The sequence below is a fragment of the Melanostigma gelatinosum genome, assembly GCF_949748355.1.
Source record: "Melanostigma gelatinosum genome assembly, chromosome: 15".
In the NCBI taxonomy this organism is placed as follows: Eukaryota; Metazoa; Chordata; class Actinopteri; order Perciformes; family Zoarcidae; genus Melanostigma; species Melanostigma gelatinosum.
The window spans coordinates 7,165,145-7,180,729 of record NC_136648.1 but is presented as its reverse complement, the minus strand read 5'-3'; the positions used below and the strand labels follow the sequence as shown (position 1 = coordinate 7,180,729).

Below are 15,585 nucleotides of genomic sequence, written 5' to 3'. Positions count from 1 at the left end.
AGCCACTGAATAAAAGTCTACAACAGGTACAGACGTTGGATATACCGCTTTGGCCTTCCAAGTTTGGATACAAAGCTGCAGTATTTACACAATTATGGTCACATTTCTTGTTTATTACATTCACCAGGATATTCAACAGGTGCAAAAACGGATTCTGAAATGCGATGGTGGATTTCCATGACCTGCTGTGGGGTAGAAGTGCTCCGTTAAGACCTTATTCTGCCTCTGCACTGTCAGTGAGTGCGCAACATGTTTAACCTAATCCCTATTAGGACAAGACTTCTCAAATCTGATTATGTAGGCTGCTTGCAAACGACAAAGAGTCCTAGCCGCCGGTGGTATCTGTTTGGAGCGGTAAAGATTTACTGATAGACTTTCACGTGGAGAGTTCATATATCTTTAGGAACCTTTTCCACCTTCGTCCTCATTCTTCAATTAATCTAACCCTCACCCTTTGACTGTATTCACTCAGCTTTCTCTCTTACTATTTTAGTACAAATAACAAGAGATAAATCTATGGATGATGATTAAAGAGGACTTTTTGAACATCATTTTCTTATTTTTAATGAGATGTAGAAGACACAGTTGCTGTTGTGTAAAACTGTCAGTTGACCAAATAAAATCTTTCAGGAAAAAAAACAAAACTATATCGCCATCCGTTTGTCATTGAATGTCATTCTGATAAAAGTTCAGTCGGCTGAGCTACAGTTTGTCTGTGTTTACTTCATTTGTTATCTTGATATGCTGATTAAGTGTGAGCAAAGATTAAGCAAATTGGCCATGATGTTGCACGTCCCAAAATAGCCCTCCGACGCAGCTGAGAGGCTTTGGCCAGCGCTCTGAGGAATAACGGAGGCACACTTTCTGTTTTAGCCGCCATTATTCAGGTGAAATGTGAGACATACGGTAAGTCTTGTTGATTTCATTTCTGTTGACATGTTTGCTCATTTCTTAAGTATCTATAGGGTGTAATTATTTGAATTAGTTTATATATTTCAGATGCTTATGACCTCTTTCTGAATCGGTCTACATCTAGACTTGTGTTGTTCACAGGAACAATTTTAACATAAATAATGTAGAACCTGTTGTAAAAAAACATTGACTATTTTCATTTTACTGTAGATTATTATACAAGTTATTGAACTTCTAAAACAAGCTAACCAACAGAGGCTCTGTGCCCTTATACAAGGTGTTATCCCCTTAATGTATGAATGATGCTCTTTTCTACCATGCAGTACATATACCTACTGAAATTATGACACTAATGTCAACAACACCTGTATATATGTATATTATTGCATCAATATAAATCTAAAAAATACATTCAGTTCTATATATTACATAGAAATATATGTACTGTATGCATATAGCTTAAGAATATTAATGTGCATTTAATGATTACAGTTACAATATCATGTGGATCCACATGACAGCGTTTCTTTAGTAAAGAGAATAATGTGCAGCTACGTTTTGCATGTCTAGTTCACTTTATTCCTAAAAGATGTGCTCATGTGGGTTTTCCATTTTGAGATGATGATAGAAAAATCTCTCATCAGTGTTCAACTGGATCTTGCCATTTTCATCAACATTGTTTTGAAAAATCACTACATTTGGAAACACGACTCCCTCCAAATAAATATAGAATGATTGTTAAGAGTTTAGGCCTGTATTTGGGCAGGCTGTCTCAGGCAACTTTTGTTAGATATAGCACCATGTCCCAGTAGAGAAGCATTTATTGTTACATAAATTGGCGTGCATTTTTATTTTGCCAAGAGGCGGTGTCAATGTAAAAGGGCTTCACAACCAGCACCTGAACACAGCAGAATTAGAAGAAAATAAGAACATACAGGCGGCTCTGTAGAGACAAGACACTGGCACACATTTATAGTGGGTCATATTGAGAGGGATTATTTTTGTATGAGACTATACATTGTTTTTTAAGAAAAATCCTGCATAATATACCTTTAAGGACCATTAATCATTTGTGTATGTATAATGTTTAATAGTGTTTTAATGTGCTGCATTTCAAGGAGAAGCTGAAAATACACAATAGAACACATGTTGACTTTATCAAATCAGAGAGAAAATAGAGTCATGTACAAACTGGACGAACTTTAACTCATGCATGGGTGTCGTTTACGATGTACACATGCTCGAGGCTCCAAAATCTGCATGATACTCAAAACATTTGGTGAGGCATCACTCCTTAAGCGAAATTTAGGATAATTTGATGATGACTGCAGTACCAAATGCACTCTAAAAAGCCCAACTTCAAATTTGTTGTACTAACACCTTTTTTAAAGTTGAGTCAACAAATCCCTTTGGAAACAGTTGAGCTAACTCAAAATGTCAACTCTACTAATAAGGAGTGCAGTCCACTGAAACTTTTAAGTCGAGAAAACTCAGCATAGTGGTTTGGGCATCTGCTGAGGTAACTAAGGCCACTGTGCATGGGTAGATTTTAGTAAATATATACATGTACATATATGTATGTATGTGTGTATATATATATATATATATACTATAATTATATATTTTAAATAATAAAATAAAATAAATAAAACATTATTTTCTTTAGCCCCTGTTAAGATACCATTATGTTTAAATACCTTATTTGTTTAGATTTTATTTGATTGACATTTACTTTTTATACCTAAATCTTATATGTGTAAGAATGTTCATGATCTGCTGAATGTCTGTTGACAATGTTCAATAAAGTTCAATCAAGAAAAAAAAAAAAAACCAACCGCCACAAATTCAGGAGAAGAAGAAGAAGAAGCAGCAGCAGTAGCAGCAGAAGAAGAAGAAGAAGAGAGGGAAAAAAAACGTCACTGCGCTACACCAGTGCCTTCGGTTAGAGATAACGTTAGCAAGTCCACGCTGGTCCACGTCAGCTCAAGTGTTGCTGCAGCATGCTGTCTACCTTGATCACAAATTAACAAGGTAAGGCTGTGTATGTTCTGGAGTGTGTTTGCTAACGGGCTGGTCAGCGAACATGTTCTTTTTTTAATGCAAAAGTTAACATTAAGAAGTTTACAATGTGACGGACCCCACCCTATTTTTCACGTGTTCATAATGTCATGTGTAATTTAACGATAATGACCCGCGGCTTGCGGTTTTGCATGGTCGAGTGAATTTGCACATATTAAAGTTAACGTCTGTACTAGCTAAAGCTACTACGTTGTATGCACGTGCACAATGTTATAGCGCCGTATGCTAACGTTACATTGGTTGGTTTCTGTTAGCTAGCTGACATGTTGCTGCAAAGTGCTTCGCCGTTCGTTAGTGTTGGTGGCGTTGAAACACGAGGGCTTTAGCATGCTAGTTTAAGTTACTCGCGCGCGTGTACCATTGAGGTGCACTCGATACCTTCCAGGTAATGAAGTAGGCATAAAGCAACACGCCGTTCTTTTGTGCACCCAATTTATTTGTGTTACTCGTAAGACTCCTTGACCTATGCTTTTCCTTCCCTGATGATACAAAACAAATATGCATGAATACTCATTTAAAAATACTCAGCAAAAGGGGGGATGAAGGTTCTGTTGCTTTTCGTGGTCACCCCCTTCCTTCCATCACTCATAGTATTGTTTGTCATTATGATAAAACCATTTTAATGACTTGCTCCTTTACACACTTAAGGTAAACATAGTTAGAGGTTAGTGGAATCATCTTTTACATTCTCAGTTCTCAGTGTACATTTAATAAATCATGGCAAACTGCTTTTCTGTTTTAGTAAAAGATGTACCATTACTCCTTGGCAATAAATATTTCCCATCTTTGAGCAACTTTGAAAATAAGGGGATGTGAAGCTGTTAGGTTTGCATGGAGTTTTGACAACTATGCACATTGTTAACATGTTCTTATCTTTCCTTCATAGGATTTGGATGCAAGTTTTTCCACCCCAGTCAAGATGTCCTCTGAAAGCATTACAGACATTACCAGGCGTGACTCTAACCACTCCCGTGCCTGTATACAGCCTGCACCTGAACTTTCAAGACAACTGGTGCGTTAAAATCCCACCTTTCAAGAGTACATAAACAGTCTGGTAAACCTAAAGTGCAGGTCACATTTTGTTGTGAATTGTGTGACTGTAAGGTCCTCTGTGCTCCAGAAAAATGCATAGGCCATCTCAGGGCTCATTTGAAGCAGCATGTGACTGTTGTCTATTCAAAAACTGTGAATTTACAAGTAATGTCCTTCAGTAGTCATGTAAGCCGGTAACAAATCCGGTAAGTACAAATCTTACAGTGTTAATTATTTTAGATAATCTGTAATATCTCCAACAACTCCAACTGATCTACCAGAAGCAGATGAAGAATTGCCTGCAGAGTGCAATGATCCACAGGCTACTGTTGGTTGTTCTGAAATAGAAAGCAGCATGTATCTAATGCCTTTGGACAATTGTACAATTGAACATAAACTTGCATCATTGTTTCTTTACATGCAAACTGTTTTGTGCAGAGTTCTACAGAATTACTCGAGTGGACCTGAAGAAGATCTTCCCGTCATCATTGGATGCACACTCATCGCAGCTTATTAAGCTGTACAGATCACGCTGCGGAACATTGGAAAGGACATGAGGATCCTTCTAGACACCTTTGATGAACAGGTAATCAATAAGTAGGAAGTGCATGTGGTATAGCAGGGGTCCTCAATTCGATTTGAACTGGGACCAAAAACTGGGGGACAGACGAGGGGCATTTTCACAATTATTTAGTCCGACACAAGACATCAATTATGAAACTATGCAAACCATAACATTGGAGCAGAGCATTTACCATCAGATCACCCTTTAATATTCCAGTTTGTCTTACAAAATAAATATGAAGACACGTTAATGTTCACAGGTGTATTGTATTGTTTGACTTAATTGACATTTCAAATTGGTGATTTCGGAGATGAAAAGCAAGAGAGCGTTACTGTGTTTTCACCCTTAAGCTGTGTCCAAAAACATGATGCCCATATATACAGTGGTAAAATATAGGTTAATTTAGTTAGTGAATACAGCCAACCTGAAATGCATGCGACAATGCTGGAAGTATTTTGCCAAATGCCTTTGTCTTCTATAGTTTGCATTGAATTTTTTGAATTTTAATTATTATGAATATATACATTTTTAATCTTCATTTTGTATCTTTCAGACAACTGATGTGCTTGCCCACAGAAACTCTACAGCTCTATGGGGTCTACCGTTCTTTGATGGCGAAGCCGGACGGCTTTCTGAAGAAATATCTGGTAAGACTAATGTGTCAATGTCATTTAGGTTGCACATTGAGCAAGAAAACACGAATGCAAACTTTCATCAAACCCTCATTTCTACTTCACTGTTACTTTGTTATTCCACCTAAATAGTTTAATAAGTGTAACTTTACAGTTTTTAACATTTCATTTCATGTGATATCGTCAATACTGGCAATATTACTGTAGCATCAAGGTTACATGTGAGTGTGGTGCCTGCATCACATGCATTTTGTAACAGCAATTCTCCTTCAAATTTACTGGTAACATTTATAATTCCAAGCCCAAATTAGTCATGGGTTTTGAGACCTCGTATACAGTGCATTCAGAAAGTATTTAGACCTGTTGAAGATTTGTCTGACTTAAAAATGATGCATGTACATATTTGAGTGTTTTTAATTGTAAAGTCATTCTCTGTCAGTGCATTTTCAAAGTCAAAATACCTTTTTGGTTAGCTAATCTTTTTAAGAAAATAAAACTAAAAAAGTCCCTACACAACATTAGCACCCTTTGCTGCTACATGTCTTTAGATTAAGAATCTGGCAGATTTGGAGTGATTTTGTCCATTGTTTTATGGCAGATTTGCTCCAGTTCCTTCAGGTTTTTGTCACTTATTGAATCGAAGGAAGCCTGTACAGTGAGCAAATGTTTCCCTGTATTCTGCTCTATCTATTTATTTATTTATTTAATGACAAGACACGACATTCAGAGTATGAATATTTAAATATTAAAATACTATAATACAAATGTGTAGGGGGTGAATATGGTATGAAAGTGGTATATTTTTGTTTTTAAAATCTGCAGAAAATTTACCAACCAAAAATGTATTTTGACTTTCAAATGTATTGTTACAGAATGGGAACGAAAAAAAAGAGAATTTTAAAGAGGGGGTGAATATTTATGAAAGTCTCTCTATGCTTGTTTTTCTTTAAAATACAGACCCGGAGGAATTTTGCGTCAAGGGAGTTGAACTTGGAATATTCAGTTGTTGAAGATGGCGTTGGGGTGGTCCGCTCAAGTCCAACAACAATAAGCATCGCCCTGGTGATTGAGGAACGGATTGTCCTGGAGGATGTATGCGACTTCCCAACCGCATTTGCCCTTTTGTTTGGGCTCATCCAGGCTCTTAACCTGGACTATCCGAAGGACTTACGGTACACATTTTTTAAGTAATTCAAAAGGTGTTCATGAACCTTGGTACCCAGTGCTCTACCCGGGTTCAGGCCTTAAAGAACAGTTTGCTGAAGTAGCCTGCCATATCTAAACCACGCCTATGGTCTTGACTGGATTTTCATGAGGGACTGAAATGTCACCAACTTGACCAAATGCCGATGGTATGAGTTGACCAAATTGGTCAACACCCTTAAGTGTTAGATGTTTAACAAGTTTATTATTTGTATATACTTTGTATATTACAGCTGAACTATCCACTGCTGGTCCTGCGCTTTAGGTGTATTATAATTTTAGTTTATTGTTGTTACTGCCACATAGCGCCATGCAGACACATATTTGCATTTCTTTTTGTTTTGACTGAGTATTAGGACGGAACTTTAGTATGTGTCTTTGGGTTTAAAATGGCATGAAGTAGAGATTATAAGGATGTTGACCCCCTGCTGTCTACTATTCAAGTGTTGAAATTGAAAGACAAGATTGTTTTGCAAGCAAATAACTTATTGTTATTAAACATTTTGTGTTTTACGATGTTTTTCTTTTCTTTAACGGTGTACATTTCCAATTAATTAAAAATGAAGGCTGTAAAGAAAGAAAAGTTGAGTATACTTAAAAAGGTTAAGCAACCAGCTGCAAAGGCTTTTTTGAGTATGCTCAACTAAGTTGTGTCAACTTAGGATAAGAAGTTAACTCAAAGTGCTATTTTAAGTTTCTCAAACTTATTACTATTCAGACCTACTTATGTACTTAAGTTAACATAACTTAAAATATTGAGTTTGATCCTCACGTCTACTCATGTACTTAAGTAAAGAACACTTGAAATATCAAGTTTGAGAAACTTAAAATAGCACTTTGAGTTAACTTCTTATCCTAAGTTGACACAACTTAGTTGAGCATACTCAAAAAAGCCTTTGCAGCTGGTTGCTTAACCTTTTTAAGTATACTCAACTTTTTTTTTTTTAGAGTGTGATGAGCTTTCTCCGTCTCTTTGCTTTCTTTCTAGCCACCACCACAAAGGATGAGCAACACACCCGTCCAGGAGCCACCTGCCGAGGAATTGTCCTCAGGCAGTGGGCAGACATTACCCTCCCGACCCCTACAGCCGATCTCTGATCCCTCCGCCTCTAAAAGAGTATGTTTCTACAAAAGCGGAGACTATACGTTCAGTGGACATCGCATGGTCATCAACGCCCGCACCTTCAAGACATTTAACGCTCTACTGGATGCTCTGGCCAAGAAAGTGCCTCTGGCATTTGGAGTGAGGACCATCACCACACCTCGCGGCACCAACCTGGTTAAGGCTTTAGACGACTTACACGATGGCGGATCGTATGTGTGTTCTGATCACAAACGGGTGAAGCCATTAAACCTGGATGAGGTGAACCGACGACAGGTACCGTGGAATGCCGCCGGACTCCTCAGTGCAGGGCGACGTAGACGACAAGGAGCCCAGTTTGGTCCGTTTGGCAGAAGGAACGAAGTCATCACCAGCAGGCCGGCAAAGATCACAGAGAGGGCAGCAGTACGGACACCAAAGAGGCTTGTTGTCATCAGGAATAGGGATCCCACTGTTAAACGCATAATTGTGCTCCAGAGAAGAACAACACCAACATTTGATGCTTTACTGGATTACCTCTCCCAGATCCTGCAGTTCCCAGTGCTGAAACTATTTTCTACAGATGGCAGAAGAGTAAGTACTTGGGAAACTGAAAAAATGCTGATTCAGAGCAACTCCTAAAAATATCATGAGCAGCCTTCTTTGTGAAAGTGGGATAGCTTTATCTGGTCTACAAGATGTTTTAATGGGTAAAATTGCTTCAATACAGTTTGTAATTTTGTAAAATACCATTGATTGATATGGGCTTTCTTGCAGAGAGTTGGGTGAGAAGATTGATACCACTCTCGTACTTGTCAGTTCAACATAAAGCTGCCGCCAGCAGTCCGTTAGCTTAGCTTAGCATAAAGACGAGAAACAGGCAACTAGTGGAGAACCCAGGAGGTCACTGTGCCTGCATAAGAAATACTCCTGCAGCACCTGCTGTTAAACTACAAAAGAAAATGTTTTTGTAAGGATGAGGGTGAGGGAGAAACTTAACGAATAAATTAGACCTTGACAATATTGTTTGGAAATGTGAACAAAATCTTTGCCAGCTGAAATTCAAACACACATTCTAACCACACAGATTTTGATACAAAAGAAACAAATCAAACTGTGATGATTGTCTGACATATTTACAGATGCTCAAACTTTCCATTATTCTCGTTAAAAGTTGAGTTTGACAGTTCTTCACAAAACAATCTTTACTAAAGGTCCACTTACTCACTTGTCCCAGAGCTTTCACTCTTGTTTTCAGTCTTTAAGTCTATGAATGCATCAAAATTTGGATGCCATCAAGAACTGTTATGGTTGTATAATCATTGTATGTCTGATTGAGCTTTTATTGAACAAAGAAATAGTGTGTGAAACTATATTCATGTCCACAAAACCTTCCAAATATAATAAATAAACTGTTATGGGCTCAATTTACACTGTAGTTTATATTTCAGGAATTAGGAATCAAGGGTTTAATCCTGTTACTTTCCACATTTTAAGTATTCCAAGAAGTGCTAAGAGGGGCTATCAAAACCTCTACCTCCCAGTGAGTTATCGCTCCGTAATCCCTCTTTCCATATGTCCTATAACATCGTCATAGACAGCGTTCTCAATTTAACGTGCCTGGTGTAATGAAAATGGTTTCCGCTCCTCTTTTAGATCGATGGTCTTGCAGGACTTATCCTGTGCACTGGAGTTGTCGTGGTAGCAGGCAACGAGCCATTCAGATTAGGAAACTACAGTTTTCACGGCGCGAGCCAGATGGCACAAGTAATGTACGTGGATACTGTGGAATCACCTATGTTGCAGCCCAGAACCGGTAAGTTGTAGTCAGTTCTACTGTTAATTCACATCTTAATTTAAAACGTCCATGTGGTCCCCTTATTATCAAGAACACCATAGACAGTATTTGCATCGGTAAGGACCACAAAAAAATAATGAAATCTTTACAGATAAACATTTTCATTTTCACTGAATGGATACATATATTTTGTTCGCGTTTATATTTCTGGATGGTATATAGTGATGTTATTTCTAGTGGTATCTAGCTGTTGCAGATCATTTTGGTTTAATCTGTCCTGGTTTTAAGATATTTATCACTGAGTTTTCCTGCCTCGACCTCAATACAATCAACCCCTGAAAGGATTAATATGAGAACTCCATGATGCTTCTTTAATACATACGATTTTATTGTTTTCTCCTTGTCTCTCCTCCTCTCTTTCACAAACACTTCCAACCAAAGACAACAACAAATCTTTGTCGAGTGGAAGAGGCTCAAGGAATTTTTCCTCATCATCAGAGAGATATATTGTCAACCAGATAAACAAGTCTAGAAATGGAAGCACCAACAGCCACCTGCATCACCACAGCAGATCATTTGAAACAGAGGTCGACCATCGTCATGCATCCGTGGACACGTGTGGGACCGGGAGGGTAGACAATGAGCATCATGTGTCCATTGTACCTCAGGACGATGACATTGAAAAGTCTTTCCGTGTGAATCAAGATGGCAGCATGACCGTGGAGATGAAAGTTCGTCTGACCATTAAAGAGGAGGAGATGCTCCACTGGACCACCACACTCAGCCGCTCCAGCCTTAGCAAGGGGGCAGTTTGTGCCTCGATTTCTGAGTCGGGCAACAGCTCACCTGACTCAAACAACGCCATTGCCAACAACTCTTCTAGCTCCAGTGAGGATGGGACGAGAGAGGAGAACCATCCCGCTGGACCTGGAAAGGGTGTGGACTTTCAGGACCAGCAAGCACACGAGGGCTACACATCCATGGCTTTGGGAAAATCCAAAACTGGTTTCAAACGCACACCTACACCAGGCCCTCGCCACGTTACGAAGAAGGCGTCGGTTGAGAGTGTAAAGACGGTGACAGACTCAAGGGTTCAAGAGAGCACCCTGGGACATTATTCCTACATGGAGAGGACGTCTGATGGTGAGAAGACTGAGGGATACTGCATTGTCAGACACAGCAGCAGCAGCAGCAACAGGCCGATCCCCAAACCTAGGAAAACGACGTCTGCAGGGGAGAGCAACAAAGGCTCCAATTCCTCCGCCATATCGTCGGGAGTAGCTGAGGTTCTTCAGATAGCGAATAACAGGATGGAGGTGACAGAAACTGTGATGCATATTTATGAGAGTCAAGGCTGCTACGACAACTATTTTGCAAATGAGGAATACAGCACAGACAGTGTACCCCAGCATGGTTCCACTCCAGCGCCAGAAAGCAAACCGTCCACTGAATCAGGGCAGCGTTCATCCAGGAATGATTGTGATATAGATGTTAGCTGGCAGCCACCCACCACTCACTCACAACAAAGACAGAAAGAGGAGATGTTGTCATTGTCATCAGAGCCAGTAACTCCAACGTATGAGATTACTGCAACAAACTCCCAAATACAGGAGACAACAAAAAAAGACAAAACTCCTAAAAGTGAGACGAAGAAAAAGACAATTAAACCAGCTCGGAATAAGGAGGGTTTAAGTTCAACGAGCAGCTCAGATAAAAAGCAAAAACAAAGCATAGTTAACCCTCCCAAAAATAGCAAACCTTCATCTACAGACAAGCTCAGTAATGCCAGTGTGGGAAAAAAGACTTTAAGTTCATCGGAAAGTGCTAAAAGTGGTCAAAAGAGTAGAGGAGCAGAAAAGCCTCAAATTAAGAAAGCGATTAAGGATGAAAAGATGCCCAGGAAAGAGCAAGCCTTATTAAATGTGAGAAGGACCCCACCTCAGAGACTAAACATGACTAAACCAGCTGCTAAATATAATGGCCATAATGTAAACACTCCAACTGGGAGGCCTCAAATGAAGAAGAACCTGTCAGACATTTTACAACCCAAGAAATCCCTTTTGCCAGGCAAAAAGACAATTAGCAAGCCCAAATCCATGACTGAAAGCAGAATACCATCACCGGCAAGGTCTTTAGAGTTAAGTGAGAGTTCGATGCCTTCTCTCAATCCTTCGCCCTCTGAAATCCACCAATATGTTGATCACTGGTTGGAGAAAGTCAGCCCAGACCCAGTGCCACACACTGAGGAGGCCATCGCAGATAAATCACAGCCTCCAACAAAGGTTGTGTTTAAGCTCGGCGATGATTCCGAATCAGATGAAAAGAGTGAATGCCAGACTCATCCAGACGAGTGCTACCTATCTCCCGGTGATGCTATGAAGAAATCAGCTTCAGTAGCTCATTGTTGTGAAGCTACAGCTTTGTTGCACAATGAACAATACGTGAAAGGTTTGTGTGTTTCAATGCAGAGTGTCAGAGTCGATCCTGTGCAACAGGAAGACAGACTGAGGCCACACAAATCTGCAGAGGCCATTGGTCCGGCTGACAGTGAATCGTCTTCATCTACAGCCAACATTTTGGACCCAAAAGCAAATACAATACATGTCCTGCATGAACTGTATTCATCTATTCACTGTATCAGAAATGCATGTAATGCCAACACAACATCAAACCTCGAGACGTCCAACAGCCTTCCTGATTTCTCCACACAAGTGGCGTCAGTGTTCGGCTCGACATGCAAGTCCTTCGTGTCATTCTTGTCGGTGGTGACTCTGCGTGATATCCTAACCGGATCTGCGCTGGAAGACGGCAACGAATCCGAGGCCATGCTGATGATGGAATCCCTGCAGAAAATTTCTGCCATCGAGGACGAGCAAGAGCTGAGGGCAAGTTTGACGGATCTGCAGAGCAGAGCGTCTTCCCAGTTCAGAGAACGCTGGAAGGATTTCCAGAATCTGAGAGAACGGCTCGAAAGTGAGCCGCTGTCCCCCAAATTTTCAGACACAGAATTTGCCCTGGATGTTCTCTCCGAAGGGGGCGATGCATTCGAGAATATTGAAGAGCTGATGGATGAGCTGCATATGCCGCAAGACCTCAGAGCAGAGATTTCGTCAACGATCCATCAAGCTAAACGTTTTTACCCTGTAGAGGAGAGCACTTTTGTAGAAACCGAAAGAAACCAGTCGGACTCAGAGGACGATGTGGAACAATTTGTTGAAGAATGCAACAATGCAACAAAACAATCACCGGAGCTTAATATTACCTCCATAGCTGAGGACATTACTCAGACCAAACCGGGTAATGATAATGGAGAGATAGATCAATCAGAGAAAATGCAATCTGTGTATTCTGAGTCAGACCAGGAACCTTATAAAGAACCAGAAATATCCCAGACAGACAGAGATGAGTCCTTAACAGACAAAGAACATGACAAGGAAGAAGAGGAACAAGTCGACGAGGTTAGGGAAGTGGAGAATGACAGAGAGGATGGACATACAAAAGAGATAGATGGTGAAGATGAAGACACTGAAAAGCGAGAAAGGGAGGAAGTGCATGACAAGGAATCGCAGAAGGAATGGGAAGCGGAAAAAGGAAGTGTAGAGGACGAGGACTCTGTCCAAGAAGTGGAGGAAGGAACAGAGGAAGAGATGACAGTGGATGAGGAGGAAGATGGGGAGAAACTAGAAGAAGCAGAGGAGGTATTAATGGATGAAGCAGTTCAAGAAGCAAGAGAGGACGCTCGTGTTGACGAGACTGAGGAAGGGGAGGAGGAGGCTGATGAGGGGGAAAAGAGTGAGGAGAAGAGGCAAGGGGACGAGACTGAAAAAGAGGCAGGTGAGGTTATTGAGGAATCTAATGAAGGAGAGGAAGAAGAAAATATAATTGAAGAAGTGAAGGAGGACGAAGAGGACGAAGCAGATGACTTTATTGGGGCGACAGATGAAGGAGAGGAAGTAGGGAATATTAAAGAAGTGGACGAGGAAGAGGAAGCAGATGAGGCTATGGGGGAGACAGCTGGAGAGGGTGTAGGACATATTATTGAAGAAGTAGAGGAGGAGGAAGGAGAAGCAGATGCTTTTACTGAAGATGTTGAGGAGGAAGCAGAGAAAGGTATTGAGGAGGAAAATAATGAGGAAGAGGAAATTAAGGAAGGTATTGATGAGGAAGAGGATGTAGAAAATATAATTGAAGAGATTCAGGAGGACACAGATGCAATTACTGAGAAACATATAGAGTGGGAGGTTATTGAGGAGAAAGATGAGGAAGAGGAAAAAACAGAGGTGGCAAGTGAGGAAAATGATGAGGAAGAAGAGAGAGAACGAGAGGTGGTGGACGATGGTGAGGATGTTGAGGTTATAAATACAGAAGATCGGGTGGTGAGGAGGAAGAGTGAGGAGAGCAGGAAAGAGTCGGAGGAAACAGTAGACAGTCTTGAGGAAGAATCAGTAGGAGGGAAAGAAGTTGGAGAGAAAATTGAAGAAAATGTCAAAGCACGGCAAACGTTAGATGACAAGGAGAGGGAAGATTATGAAGAAAATGAAAATAATGAGTTAAATGAGGGGTTAGACGAGACGGAAGAGCAAGAATCAAAGGACGAGGAAGAGGAAGAAAATGCCTCTGAAGATGCCGACAGTTTTGCCGGTGGTACGGTTTGTAAAAACCTACTCGAGGAGGCCTCGTATTTGCAGCAGCAGAGCAGCTGTGACGAAGCAAATGCAGACGCAAAGGTAGAACACAACACTGAATCACCAACCAAATATTACCCCGACTGTCCGTGTGAGGACGATAAAGGCAATGGGACAGACACTGTAAATGAATTTGAAACAGATGATGGAGGGGAGCCTCACGAGGAAGGAAGCGGCGCTCTACAACATCCTTTGGAAATATCACAGGAGTTACTTGACTTTGTTAACTCTGCCCTGCAGTCGTCTTCACTCATATTGACGTACGACGCTCGTGGGAACGTCAGGATAGAGCCAGATAACGCCCGGGTTACACAAAATAAACAATCTGTCATTCCAAAATGTAGAAAGGATAATTCCTACGGTTTGAAGCGTCTCCCGAGCCCGAGCACCTCAGGTTTGTCCGATTACAGGCCAGAGACGTCGGAGAGTGGTGGATACAAAACTCAGGAGTCTGTAGATATTGTCTCAGAGAGCGGAGAAGAGGCTGACATCGGGAGAACAAATGTGGAGCGAGCCGACTCCAAACCGTCGGATGCAAGCAATGCGGAAGTCTTGCAAAATTCCCGACTAAAAAGTGGAGGGAGTTTTTCTTCTCACGACTCGGGCACTAAAGTCTCAAAGGAGGATCTGTCTTACTTCTGTGCCGCTAGCTCACAAAAGGCAGACACCGATCCTGCCACAGAGGCCACACAGTGCATTGCTTGCACCCCGGAAAAAGACTCACCTGATGGGGTACTAATCGACCAAGGTAGATGGCTGCTCAAGGAGAATCACCTCATCAGAAAATCTCCTCCAGTCTCCCTGGCAATGTACGATCAGTTAGATAGCACATCTGTAGATACTAGCGAGGATTCCCCATCTCATTGCAACTCGCAGCACAACCCCCTCGCGGCCATATCCTCATCAGAGCTTGAGGAGATGGCGAAGCCTCAAACTCCAAAGTGCACCTACTATAACATGCCACATGGGAGCGATTCAGATCCCTTTTTGGATGATTCCAGTGTCAAAAGTGGGAAAAGGGATGCAAGCAGTGTCAGAGGGAGAGGCTTCAGGGTGTCACCTACAATTGATACTTCCAAAACCTGGGCAAATAAAAATGGTAGTCTGTCTTCCTTTGCATCAGTTGAGTTCAAAGTGTCAGACAGAAAAGTGCATCCTGAGGGGGAGTCCTCAGCTGTGACAAGGGCAAGATGGACACCTGGTGGAGGAGGGGGTGTCCTGCAAGCACAAGACTCTCGCGATACGCTCCATGTGAGATGTGGCCAATACTGTCCCATACTATAAAAGCATGTATTTCCCGGAAATATGCACACGTGCTGGTCCTGCCTGTGCTTTTAGTCTTGTCTCTGGTCATTTTGTTGTAATGCAGCTAAAAATGTGTTGTGTTTCGTCACATACATCATGAACAAAAAACATTTCTTGCAGCACCAGATCAGATGTGTGGTGATTGAAGAGAGTTGTGCCTCTTATTTCTGCTTGAATGTGGTCACAAATGTACAAATACACACATTAACTTGCTGTCTGTTTGATGGTGGCTGAGGAGACCTATCGCGAGATGAAGTCAAAAATGAAATATAACAGTATACGCAGATAAGTAC

General features: G+C 41.1%; 1 protein-coding gene and 2 long non-coding RNA genes across 3 annotated transcripts; all 3 read left to right on the top strand.

The window, feature by feature from the left end:
* The first annotated feature begins 2,820 nt into the window (after nt 1-2,820).
* Nucleotides 2,821-4,513, top strand: LOC306788764. The gene is made up of 3 exons (XR_013772623.1): nt 2,821-2,943; nt 3,878-4,003; nt 4,462-4,513. It is a non-coding gene; the product is annotated as an uncharacterized lncRNA (long non-coding RNA).
* A 44-nt stretch (nt 4,514-4,557) lies between these two features.
* Nucleotides 4,558-6,858, top strand: LOC306789012. Its single transcript, XR_013772634.1, has 3 exons — nt 4,558-4,609; nt 5,142-5,235; nt 6,178-6,858. It is a non-coding gene; the product is annotated as an uncharacterized lncRNA (long non-coding RNA).
* A 568-nt stretch (nt 6,859-7,426) lies between these two features.
* On the top strand, nt 7,427-15,271 carry LOC306789766 (uncharacterized protein; the record flags this gene model as incomplete). Its single annotated transcript, XM_079285837.1, has 3 exons — nt 7,427-8,098; nt 9,161-9,320; nt 9,744-15,271. The coding sequence occupies 3 exons, from the start codon at nt 7,427-7,429 to the stop codon at nt 15,269-15,271; spliced, it is 6,360 nt and encodes a 2,119-aa protein (XP_079141963.1).
* Nucleotides 15,272-15,585: the final 314 nt, after the last annotated feature.